The 12,291-nt window shown below is 39.2% G+C and overlaps 1 protein-coding gene across 8 annotated transcripts in view; it reads right to left on the reverse strand.

Annotated features, from left to right (window-relative positions):
* Positions 1-22: 22 nt before the first annotated feature.
* Positions 23-12,291, reverse strand: part of sntg2 (syntrophin, gamma 2) — a 75,593-nt gene continuing 63,324 nt past the window's right edge. For all 8 annotated transcript variants that reach the window (XM_020608721.1, XM_020608720.1, XM_020608726.1 and 5 more), the window contains 5 exons: positions 11,078-11,149; positions 10,545-10,754; positions 1,459-1,551; positions 822-932; positions 23-568 (listed from right to left, as the gene is read on the reverse strand). In XM_020608721.1, coding sequence (XP_020464377.1) covers positions 440-568; positions 822-932; positions 1,459-1,551; positions 10,545-10,754; positions 11,078-11,149 — 615 coding nt within the window. In that variant the 3' untranslated portion in view covers positions 23-439. The remainder of the gene's footprint in view (positions 569-821; positions 933-1,458; positions 1,552-10,544; positions 10,755-11,077; positions 11,150-12,291) is intronic.

A 12,291-nucleotide genomic window follows, 5' to 3' on the forward strand; every position in this document is an offset into this window, starting at 1 on the left:
AAGGTTCACATACTTTTTCTTGCCACTATACTTACTAGGTGTAGGTACATCAAAATTCTTCATAGACATTCTGCTAAATACACTGGCAGTTGCTATATTTGGGAATCCATTTCACATTGTCAAATATTTGCAGTTGCATACCACATGGAAGCTACAGTACTATAAGTGACCTGGTAGACAAGTAAACCTATCAGAATCAGTGCCAGTAATGTAATGGGAGAAAAAAAATGGAAGAACTATCAATCTTTTTTTTCTACTTGTCAAACATTTAACATTCTCTTTCCATTTCATACATTTACCTCTACAGTCTTTTACAAATATTTCTCTTCAGTAGTTCATATAAAAAATAGCAAGAACATGATATACATATCAACTGGCTCTGTGCATGAAATACTGCTGATTGGCCTCAGGCGCACATGATGATGACAAGGTGTTTTTTTTAACTGTTCATGTCATTTCCAAGGAAGCTTTGACTGCATTTAAAGAGAGGGTCCATGGAGGCCACTTTGGCAGCAATAAAAGAATGTATGCAGTGGAGGACGGCTGTCAGATTAGCAAATTCTAGTTCCTGGTGGGGAAAAGTCAAGGACCGAGAGACAAATTGTTACAAGATGATTCTATTAAAAACAGTTTTTAAACTTAAGATCTCTTTTAAAAAGCTGCTTTTAGTGGACATATGGATCAGACACACGGGAGGATGCCTCACTAGTTCAAAAAATGTACCCGTTAGCTCTCAGTTTAGTTAGTATCCATGAACTAAAGTTCGACATGGCACTGTAAGTACTGTACATCTTAAATTTTGATGAAAACAAAAGCATTACCTTCATTTCTATTTGCCTGCTTTCAGCATTCTTGAAAAGGAGTTTTACCCTGGTTTTCCCATCATCAGAGGAGCCTTTCAGTTGAGAGAACTTATATCGCCACAGTATAACCTACAAAGGAAGGAACGCACGTCAATAATGAGCACAACATTTAAATACCAGGTCTTACGACAAAGAGACCTGCATGATAAAGAATTGATTTTAATCTGCAGTAGTACTTGAGGAAACAATTTATTACAAAAAAGCATTATTGCTTTGGGAATAAGTAATGCACCAATCTATAGTGATTTAATTAACTTAAAATGTATCCACTGCAGAGATAACAACACTTAGCAAGGCTGCCAGAACCATCTCACAAGGCACCTTTTATAACAATAGCAAACCTTCTGGAAAGTCCAAGTGCAAAATTAGTGACATGAATATCCTTACATTATTTGGAAACGGGGCTTTTATTATATCTGCAAAACATTTTCAAATACAACAGAAGCCTCAGTGAATGACGACACATATACAGGTACATATTGTGTATCAATACAGGGAATAAAGATGACATGCTGTAATCTCAGCACCTATTAAGTCAAAAACAGCACAGAACCAAGATGTCAACAACAACAACCGTAGCTCAGTAATACTTTACCTCTGAAGTGCGGTTGGAGCAGGTGAACCCTGAACCAAAATCTATGGTGAAGCACAATATGCTCCCCTGACTGCTGCATGTGTAGCTTTTGGACTGTTGAGGAAGAATAGATATCCATCAACATGATAATTTTCACATTTAATGACATATTGTGCAACTACTATTGTGGTACATTTCTTTGTATCCAAAACCATAGCAATAAAGTTGACAGGCGCATACAGTATGTTGCAGTACAGGCTGTGCAATTGACAAATTTCCCCCATTTGTGGCAGAAAATGCAGTTCACTATTACCAGGCACTGAATAAATAATTCACTTAGTATTCATCATACATGTCAGCACTAGCACTCATTTACTGTCTTCTTTTAAGATCACAAAACAGGCTTTTCTCCCTGCAACATTCTGAACTGTCATGACAGAAAAAGCACAGTGGTTGGTAATATAAATTAACAAACACAACCCAGCCAACAATATCAGGTGGAGTTTCTGTACAGGTGATCTTGGCCGACAGCTCCTGGAAACCAGACACAAATTCACTGAAAGCTTTAAACACATTTGACCATAAAAGTTAATTCTAGGACAAAAGACTTACAATAGTCCAGCCTGCTGGAGATGAAGACATGAATGAGTTTCTCTACATCTTGTCTGGACATGAGTCTGAGTTTTACTATTTGTTCGAGATGATAAAAGCTGATTTAGTTATTACCTTGATGTGACTGGTGAAGCTCAGGTCTGAATCAGTTATGACACCAAGATTACTAACTTGGTTTTTTGTCTTTATAGTTCTAGAATCAAGCTGAGCAATAGCTTCTGATCTTTCTTTCTTAGTGCCAAAAACAAGAAGGAAATTTGATTACATCCAGGTATTTTCTTGCTCTAAGTACTGACAAAGTGAGTCTATAGGACCATAGCCACTTGGTAATATAGCTATGTAAATCTGAGTGCCATCAGTGTAGCTACTGTATGTTAGGCAACGTTATTGTCATGTGTGACCTGAGCTAGAGGGAGCATGTACAAGTTGAACAGCGGTGAGCCAACAATCGAACCCTGAGGGACTCCGCATGTCATGGTGATCTAATCAGATTTAAGATCACCAGTGAAAATGTCATAACACCTGCCTTCGAACCAACTGAGGACTGTACCTGACAAACCCACCCATGTTTCCAGCTGCACTGAGATCAAGCAGCACCAAAACTGATGTCACACCTGAATTATCATTGCAGCCTCAGTGCTGTGGTTGTCTGAAGCCTGACCGAAATCTGTCCAAAAGGCCAATTATATTTAAAAGGTTTTGTTGAACCAAAACTGCTTTCTCAATAACTTTTCCAAGGTAATTGTTTAACACAGAGGAATCCAGCTTGCATTTCATTAAGAGATTCAACAACTGCAGTTCTAAATAATTTTGGCAAAATTCTAAATTTCTTCTGTCCTTTCTGTGAACTGCTAATATGAGTCATCATCCATGAAGCAAAAAGTTTTCGGTACTGATGTTTGAATTCTTTTAATAGACTTTTCTTGCTACTACAATATTAAGAACCCACAATGAGTTATTTGTAAGTAAATCTGTACATGCTTATACAGAGCTTGTTGACTGTTGCCACAAAATTGTGTATCCAATAAATAAACATTTTTTAGAAACCAACTGCCATAATAAAACTGTCTCATCCAGCCCTGTGTATGAAATAAAAATGTGCTTATTTTACTTGTGTTGCTGTTTACAAAATTATTTAATATTCACAATATTACTCGGCTCATACCTACACTGTACATGTGGAGAGCTCTTATTAAAGTGCCAGTCTGAAATGTTAGGCTTGGAAGATTTGATAGCAGGAGCAAATCTCATTCTTTGTCCTGCATGAGCTGATGGAAAAAGCAGCATCCTGTGTAGCTGAGACACATGCCTGAGGAAATCCATTTTGGAAGTCCTAAATCTTTAATATTCATTTTGTTGCTGCAACACAAACAAGCATGTGTCTCACACTTCTTTTCACAGGTCTTTTGAAGGCACTGATGTGTAAAGCTTTCTATGCTCTGCAGAGTAATATCCCTCTGAAGGCCTTTGTCACACAACTTCGTTTTTGTGTTACACAGTTGGAATACAAATGTATGAAGATTGGGTCACATTCACCAACCTTTAAGAACAAATTTGTTCATAAAACAGTTTTCACGAAGATACTGGCATTCACCAATGTTTTAACATTTGTTCTTAAGAACAGAATCTACACACACTTCAAGCACATTTAAGTGCAGACGTATATGTGAAATAACTGGTTTAGTTTTCTTCAGTTCAGCAGTTACAATAACAGTTTTGTCATTATTACCATTTTTTTCATATTTTTTCATTATTTTACAAAGGACTGTGGTCTTTTAAAACAAACTATACTAAAAATTCAGCCATTCCATATCATTTACAGCCAATCCCAGCTGACATTGGGTAAGAGGCAGGGTCCACCCTGTACAGGTCACCAGTCCATCACGGGGCTGACATGTAGGCAAACCACCACACACTCTCACAGTCACTCCAATTAAGCAATTTAGAGTCGCCAGTCAACCTAAGGTGAATGTCTTTGGACTGTGGGAGGAAGCCGGAAAGAACCCACACAGGCAGAGGGAGAACATGCAAACTCCACACAGAAAGGCCAGAGGTCAGTCCAGACTCAAACCTGAAACCTTGCTGTGAGGCGACAGCGCTAACCACCATGCTGCTGTGCCACCCACTACACACAATTACAGAAAGTAATTATTTGTTTTTAAGGTTTTAAAATTAATGCAACTTTTATAGTGTGACTATTTGTAGCTTAAATTTTGGAAACACCTGCCTTAAAAACCAAACATGTTTAAATGCATATCTATATTTCTAATTTCTAAGTGTCTGTGTGTAAGCGTCTGGTTGTGCAGCACTGAGATCTGCCTCAGGGTAGCTGAAGCCACCTGGGAGCACACATTGAGGTCTGCTCAGCTGACATCACACCCGCAAGAGCTGTGTATGGCCCCGATGCGCTGGTCCAGCTCAGATAACTCTGGGCTAGACTGTCCTCCTCCGTCTTTTTTTGTTTTATTTAATATCCAGTACTAACGCTACTACATATGGCATTCACTGTTCTCAACATCATAACTACTCAAATTTTTCTTAGGTTTGGAGTTTGTTGCTCCACTGTCTTTAGATTTTTTTTGCAGGATTCCAAACTTCTCCTTCCTTTTCTATGTGAGATTCATGTGTGCACATGGCCCTGCAGTCTTGTGCCCTTTTGTGGGCATTAGCAGGGTGTTAACCTATGCTAATCAGAACGACTGGCACATGCTTTCAACTTAAGGGGGTGACTGTGGTTCAGTGGGTGGAGCAGCAGTCTCCCAAATGGAGGGTTGGAGGTTCGAATCACAGTGCCTACAGTCCACAGGTCGAAGTGTCCTTGGGCAAGACACTGAACCCCAAGTTGCCCCCGATGGTTAGAGCCATCGGTTGAGTTGCCGCCATAAATGGCTGCCTTGGTTCCGGAAACAAAATTCCTTGGGTGTAACATACTTGGCCAAATGAAGGTGATTATCCTTAAGATCCTTCAGAACAAGAACACAGGGGCGAACAACTCTGCAGTTTAAGAACATGTTCATGAAGAACGACTTGGGACCTTTCTTAAGAACAATGTACAAAGAAATTTAAGAAAACAGGAAGATGTTGGTGAAATCAGACCCATTGTGGTTATATTTTCCTTTTATTTCCATCTCTTTTCTTCCTTTCACTTGAGAACACAGTGTGAGCATAGATATTTCAATTATAGAATGCAGTGTGAAGTGAATATGGCATGAGACTGTACAATACTTTTACCGAGTTCTCTTCTCATGCCCCCCCATTTTCAGTGGTGTCACAAATTCAGCTGTGATGAGGATAAACAGCAGTAGGCCAGCTGCTAAGTTCTTGCCGTTATTACAGCCCCCCCATTTTCAGTGGTGTCACAAATTCAGCTGTGATGAGGATAAACAGCAGTAGGCCAGCTGCTAAGTTCTTGCTGTTATTACATTTGAGGAGGTGTACAGGGTGAAGGCGGGGTACACCCTGGACAGGTCGCCAATCCATCGCAGGGCTAACACATAGACGAACAACCACACACACGCACACCTATGGGCAATTTAGAGACACCAATCAACCTAAGCTGCATGTCTTTGGACTGTGGGAGGAAGCCGGAGTACCCGGAGAGAACCCACGTAAGCACGGGGAGAACATGCAAACTCCACACAGAAAGGGGCCCGAACCCAGAACCTTCTCGCTGTGAGGCAACGGCGCTAACCACTGCACCACCTTAATACATGACATACAAAGTGGGCAGCTCAACCATTGGATGCCAGCCAAGGACATTCTCCTGATACTAAATTGCTATTAAAACAGAGAAGCTACTGTTGAAATAAGTCAAAGATTAAAGGGGTTGGTTTAGTGTGAACTCTGCTTCATTCTGCACAGTTATTTAATTATTGAAGAAATTCGAAGAAGTTCTAAAACAGTTTGATGCAATGAACTTGATAAGGTCCAGCCAGTTTCATCCAACAAAAAAAAACAAAAACAAAACAGCAGCAGATGTATAAACATACCAAAGTGTGCCATCTACAGTACAAGCAAACAGCTTCTATAGCTGTCATGTGCACAACTTTACATTTTTCAATTTGTAGCTTTTTCAGCCATCATCTGTAGACAGATATTACTTGTCCAAAGTAAAAACTAAGTGAATAGAGTAAATTAAAACTATCAGTGTGAGTTGACCAAGTTCTGTCTTAGATATTATAGTTCAAGTGTTTAGGATCAGAGTATTATTTCAGTTCTCTGTAGTTCAAAATGAAAATATCACAAAATTGCTAAATAGCATGTGTGTTTGCCACATGAAATCACTCAGCCTCTTGCTGCGAGCTAAAATTTCCCATCAGTGCTATGCCATTTCCTTTTCTCCATAAAAAAATTACAAGAAAATGCAGGCTGGACAGCTTTGTCAGTTGTACCCCCTACCTCTACCCCGTCAACTATGTTTATGTAATGCACACATCTAGACACTTTGTAGGTTAGCGCTCACCAGACTTGGCTGAGCGCTCCTCAGAATCCCGAGGAGGCTTGCCTAATTGGCTGGAGAACACAGAATCACAAGCAAGTTGAGATCCACCACATTCATTGGATTCCCCAAGGACAGTGTCCTACATGTGCATCATTTAAGATTGAAAAACTGTTACATTAGCATATTTTGCTAATGTTTGCTTTTATACTGATGGGGTGAAACATGTTCAGGCAGCCCCAATTTAAAACAACGGGGTCAAACATGGAGAAAGTAAACATGCACTTCACAGTGTCAATCTACTGTAACTGTTCAATGTATACAAAGATTCAGATCATGTAGTCCAACAAATTTGATTTTGGCACTTTCAACTTAAATCTGTTTTCCTGTATTCTATCATAAATCAATTTTTAAAATGAGACTTAAACCACACTGAATTTTGACAGTTTGATATCAAAACACACTGAGATGTGCGTCAGTTTGGCTGTTTAGACCCAATTTCAAACTGTCCTAAATCTCACTTGTGACTTGACAGTCAACATTGTCACATTCAAAGCAGAGTGAGCCTGATCAGCTGGCGTAAACTGGGTTTGGATTTCAGCGAAAGATAAATTAATGTTCCATTATAGCACAGTATATTGTTGCGATACCTGTCAAATCCTGGTCTCACAGATTATGTAACCAAGCACCATGCACATGCTTCAACTAAAACTTGATAGGCCTGCAATTGTTATGGCTGTGTTAGGTATTTTTAGTCAGATATTGGATAGATACTTTATGTATTAGAAATGTTAGTGGAGATAGGATGTCTAGTTAGACTGTTAAATGCTTAGTCATGCTTATGAGTTTCTACAGGGTACATCTGGTCAAGGATAACTAGAGAGAAGAGTTGATGACTGTCAGCAGACAGGATGTTTAATATTATTATTATGATGTGTATAACTGTAGCCTTAGCCATAATATGTTCTTATGTTTAAGTCACGACATGTACTAGACATGTACTGTCGTGTGAGAATGTTTTTAGCTACACACCACTTAATCAACAGACACACACACATTGATTTGCTTCATGTTTTGACTACTGCTATGACCAGCTGCAAAGCTGGTAACAGAGACGTCTCGGTTGACATTTCTGTGTAGTATGGGGCTAGCCCAACCGAGGGGATATAATGTATAGGCCTGGTGGGTTCAGGGTCTTTCATCTTACATCTGCCTGCGTGCAGGTTGGAGGTGCAAGATACCTGAGCGTGTAATGTTAATTTTACCTGTGATCCTTTGAATAAATCAGCACTGTTTTGAAGTTACTTGGACTGTCTCGTCTCTCAGAGTTAGCAATGGTAACAAGAACCAAAGACCAACAGCTGCTAAGCTACAACTGGAAAATTGCTGTTCAGAGGAGGATTTTAGCACACGGTTTGTTCTTAACTTCTGTTTTCCTCAAACAATGAATTTCATGAGCAGACTGAAAACAGTGGCAGTATTTAAATGGCCTATACCATTGAAAATGTCAGACTAAGCACAGTGCACTGCATGACTTCACTATATCAAAGTACCTTTAAATGCTGTGTGTACACTACATGAAAACAAATATTCTGTGAAACAATATCTTCAAACCTAAACTGCATATGAATGTATTGGAGTGTTGTGAAATGTCTCACAACTTAAAAAAAAAAGTACCTTCCTTGGCTGGTGTGTTTGTAGTTCGCTTTCGCCATGCACAGTGCTTGGGGAAATTACAGTATGTACTGCTTGAATGGTGCAGTGCCCACAGGGCCTTGTGTGGGGGAAAAACAGTGTGCTCTGATTTTCCAACTGTAGCTGTTCCAGTAAGTGAACACAAGACTTCAATATTCAGTGACTCTCTTCGTAACAACAGCAGTATGCTACTACAGCATGTTGGTGGTCACAGGTGGAGTGGTTTAAGTCAGCATTGATTTCACTCCAGTCATGCACATGTGACCACCTAGAGAGCCTAGACACACTTTAATTAAAGGGTGATACTGTTGAAGTTTGTTAAATAGTTGGAGAAATGATTTGTTCTTCTAAACAGTGAAAACCTGAAGCCATTACATTTATTTATATTATCATCCAATCTTTGTAGCTTATTATAGTACATTTTAGGTGCCTGCTTCTCTGACCATTACACTGGGTCTTCCTGCTGGGTGGTGGAGGAGGGGGCGAGCCAACTAAGTGATGATATTGTATAGCAATTCTGGGTTCTGGGCCTTTTCTGCTTCTGGGCTGCTTGGGCAGCCTGGGGGTTGGAAGATCTCTGGACTCGTAATGTTAATTCTTGCCTGTGACTCTTTGAATAAACCAGCACGGTTATATTTTTATATACTCAAGTGGTCTGAGTCGTCCCTCGGAGTTCCTGGTTTGAAAGAACCAGACGAGGCTTTATAATAGAATAGAGCCTTTAGATTGTTTATTGTGTTGACTGTGTTCAAAATGTTGCCTACTGCACTCTTCTACAGTTCAACTTGAAGAGCACATGCTGCAATTCAACATGATCTTAGCACTGTCACTGCAGCATCCCATGTCAGTCACAATACTGTATGTACAAACAACTACATATGAAGGCAAAAATAAACCTCTGTAGACATTTCTGGCCCATCTTAGGCATTAATGAATGTATTAGTATGATTTAATATCTCAGGCTGTGCTACAGTCCCTGCTTTTTACACATTTCCTCCTCAATGCATGACGACTGGTGAGTTATAATAGAGCCTTAAAAAAACAACACTCCACTCGTTTACACCACTAGGAGGTTTTTACCTGTTGTATCGCGCATGGAGTATGAACTGAAAGTAACAATACCTGTTGTATTGCGCATGGAGTATGAACTGAAAGTAACAACAGTGTTTGAACAATAGTAAATAATATAAAGGTATCAAGCAAAATTGTACTGCAGTTCAGTAAGCCTGCATGCAATGTGTTAGAAGTGACAAGTGGACCTGTATACAGTAGCTGGCCAGTAAATAATAATAAAGTGCACAAAATTATAAAAATTTAAACTCAAATCAAACATGAAGATGCATAAACTGGAAAAATATGATCTGAACTCCAACATGTCTATGTTTGAGCCTCGTAACAGCTGCTTCTGAGAATTGCTTAACAATGCACTCAGCAAGAGCTGATCACATTTACACTTGAAACACATTTGCTTAAGAGGCAATTTAACGGCTCATTGGGGTGAGGACTAAGTCTTTTGGTTACTCACGCTAAATGCATATAAAGTAACATTTATGGAAAACAAAGTTGCCCAATTTTAAATTATGAACATTACAAAGCAGCAGCGATCCTGTAATGTGTCAACAGAAAATACTTTTCAGTCACTTTTATATTAGTGCTAGGATGGACAGTTGTGATGAAAAAACAAATGTGAACAATTCACCAAATGTTTTATCTGGTAGTTCTCCATCTCTGTGTGCCCCTGCCCCCCCAGTACATTAATGCTCTGACAATCAGTCTAAAAATGCATTTAGTGTAACACAAACACGATTCTTCTGCTGTATCAGCCAATCGATCCAAGTATTCAGTCCTGATCAGTCGTAACCTACTGTGGATCACAGTTTTATTATTGAGTGAAGTTGTTTTAAATATGAAGAGCAGCTCACATCACTTTCCTCTGATGAAACAACAAACCAAATGAGACTGATAAAACACCTGCAGCATCTTAAAAAAAAAGCTAAATCTCCATCTGAAATATTTTACCACGGTAACATCATTAAAAACAATGTGCTGCTGCTGTGTCCTGACAAAGTCCGCTAGCAAAATCATCAAAGTGTCACAGCATGATGTCCAAATCTGGTGGTACCTCTCTTACCCTAAAAACCAAACTCAAAGCAACCAAGCAGTGCTGTGCTCAAAATTTCTACCAACATCAAATGTTTCATGTTGCAACTTTGAGGTTGGGAAAGGGTGCTTGAGAGGCTCTCCTGCTATGAGAACACCTTTAATCTGAGTAGCATTCAGCAAAAAAAAAAAAAATTTAAAAAAGAAAGGCTCCTTATTTCAGAAAGAAAGAACAAATCTGCAGTGTAGTAAGTAAACATACTCGTATTCGCTGCACTTCCAAGAAGACAGCTCTTTGGAAGGACTTCTCCCACATGGCCAGGTCAGTGGCCAGCTCTACCCTGAAGGTGTGGCTCTGGCCGTGGCCGACCAGAATACTGAAGCACAGAGACTCATTATCCTGCTGCTCAGGCGAATGCTCCAGCCCCAAGTAGAGCCTCGCCTGGAGCCAGCAGTCCTCGGCCATCCACAGCTGTAACACAAAGTTTTAATTAATATATATTGGGGAAAAGGTTTTGCTGTCTCTTCACTTTTTAATGCTTAAGTCAGTGAGTGGAATGAAGAGTTAATTCATTCATTCTCAGTTTAATTGAAAAACCTTTACATTTCCAGGTTTGTGGATCAAATATCACCTCAGGTCGAGAAAGCCATATTGAGTAGATCCCCTGAAACATTCTTCTCATAAAAAGAAAAGCGGGAGAGAAAAAAAACAGCCATCTATACTAAAATGAAAACCGCACTGATCAAACTCTCAACAGCCCTGATGCACATGACAGCTCCATGCTCTTAACTTACCTTGTGAACCTTGAAAAGCATCTCAGTGAGGTTATATGTCGTTTCAGCTTGTCCCCAGTCAGCGGCACTGATCTGAGAAATGAACATTAAGGAGCGTGAGATGAAGAGACAATAAATCAGACAGCTTTTTTTGCATTTGTTAGTGGCACCTCCTTACCCAAATCAAAATGCTAATTAAAAATTAAGCTGTAGCTTTATGTTACTGCGTGGATGACTGCCAGTGGCAGGGAACGAAATGGATTTATCCAGTTGCACTTTGCACAAGGAAAACAAGTTGTGCTATCCACTAAGGCTAATTGATATTACTGGGCGTCAACATAAAGTACAAATACATTACTTGCTTAAAGAAGTTATATAGGTTTTACTATAGAGAGCTGGATAAATCTAACTTCTAGCCTTTTTCTCTACAAGTGGGGGGGGGGAAGTAAAATCCATCAATACAAATCACACTGACATTCGTAATAATGCAATTTACTGTACTCAGAGTCCTGAACATTTTGACATGCCGCAGTAAGAAGTACTGTTGTACATAATATGAATCATGGCTGATATGAAGTTTTTTTAAATGTACTAACAGATGTTTAACAGATCCATTGTTTTTTATTTAATTAAAATTATGAAGGTACAGCTTCTAATGCAAGTGCTGTAATATATATATTCATATTGTAATAAAAAGAAAAGTATTCCAGAATTTTAGAAAGATGAAAGAAATGTTCAACAAGAGACCATTAGCTGCAGGGCTGACCTCAACTGTCTACAGCCTCTGTTTAATAAGGAATGGTGAGAATACAACCCAGTAACTGCTGCCCAAGCAAACAGCTTAAAGAAACTGCAACAACATTAATTGTTCTCATTGAGAGTAGCCACCATGTTTGTAGACATAATGCAGGAAGTGATTAAGTTTACAATAACATTTGGATTGTAAAAATAAACACAATAAACTGAAGTTCGGTGATTTGTCTGGATTTAGCTAGTTGTTGATGCCCACTAGGTGACAAGCCACACACATGCAAAAGTAACTGATCTTAACATCAAATTCTGTTAATCTGAAATCAAACATTGATATGACCACAATTATGATAAAAGCAAAGCAGAGCCTGTTGAGGGACCAAAGATAAATATAGTACAGTACATCAGTAAAACCACAATCTTGAGTATGGCAACTTGGAATTATGATGCCAAGTTTTAAAATTGTAACCTTCATACATGTACAT

Source organism: Monopterus albus, unplaced genomic scaffold (genome assembly GCF_001952655.1).
Source record: "Monopterus albus unplaced genomic scaffold, M_albus_1.0 scaffold94.1, whole genome shotgun sequence".
NCBI lineage: Eukaryota > Metazoa > Chordata > Actinopteri > Synbranchiformes > Synbranchidae > Monopterus > Monopterus albus.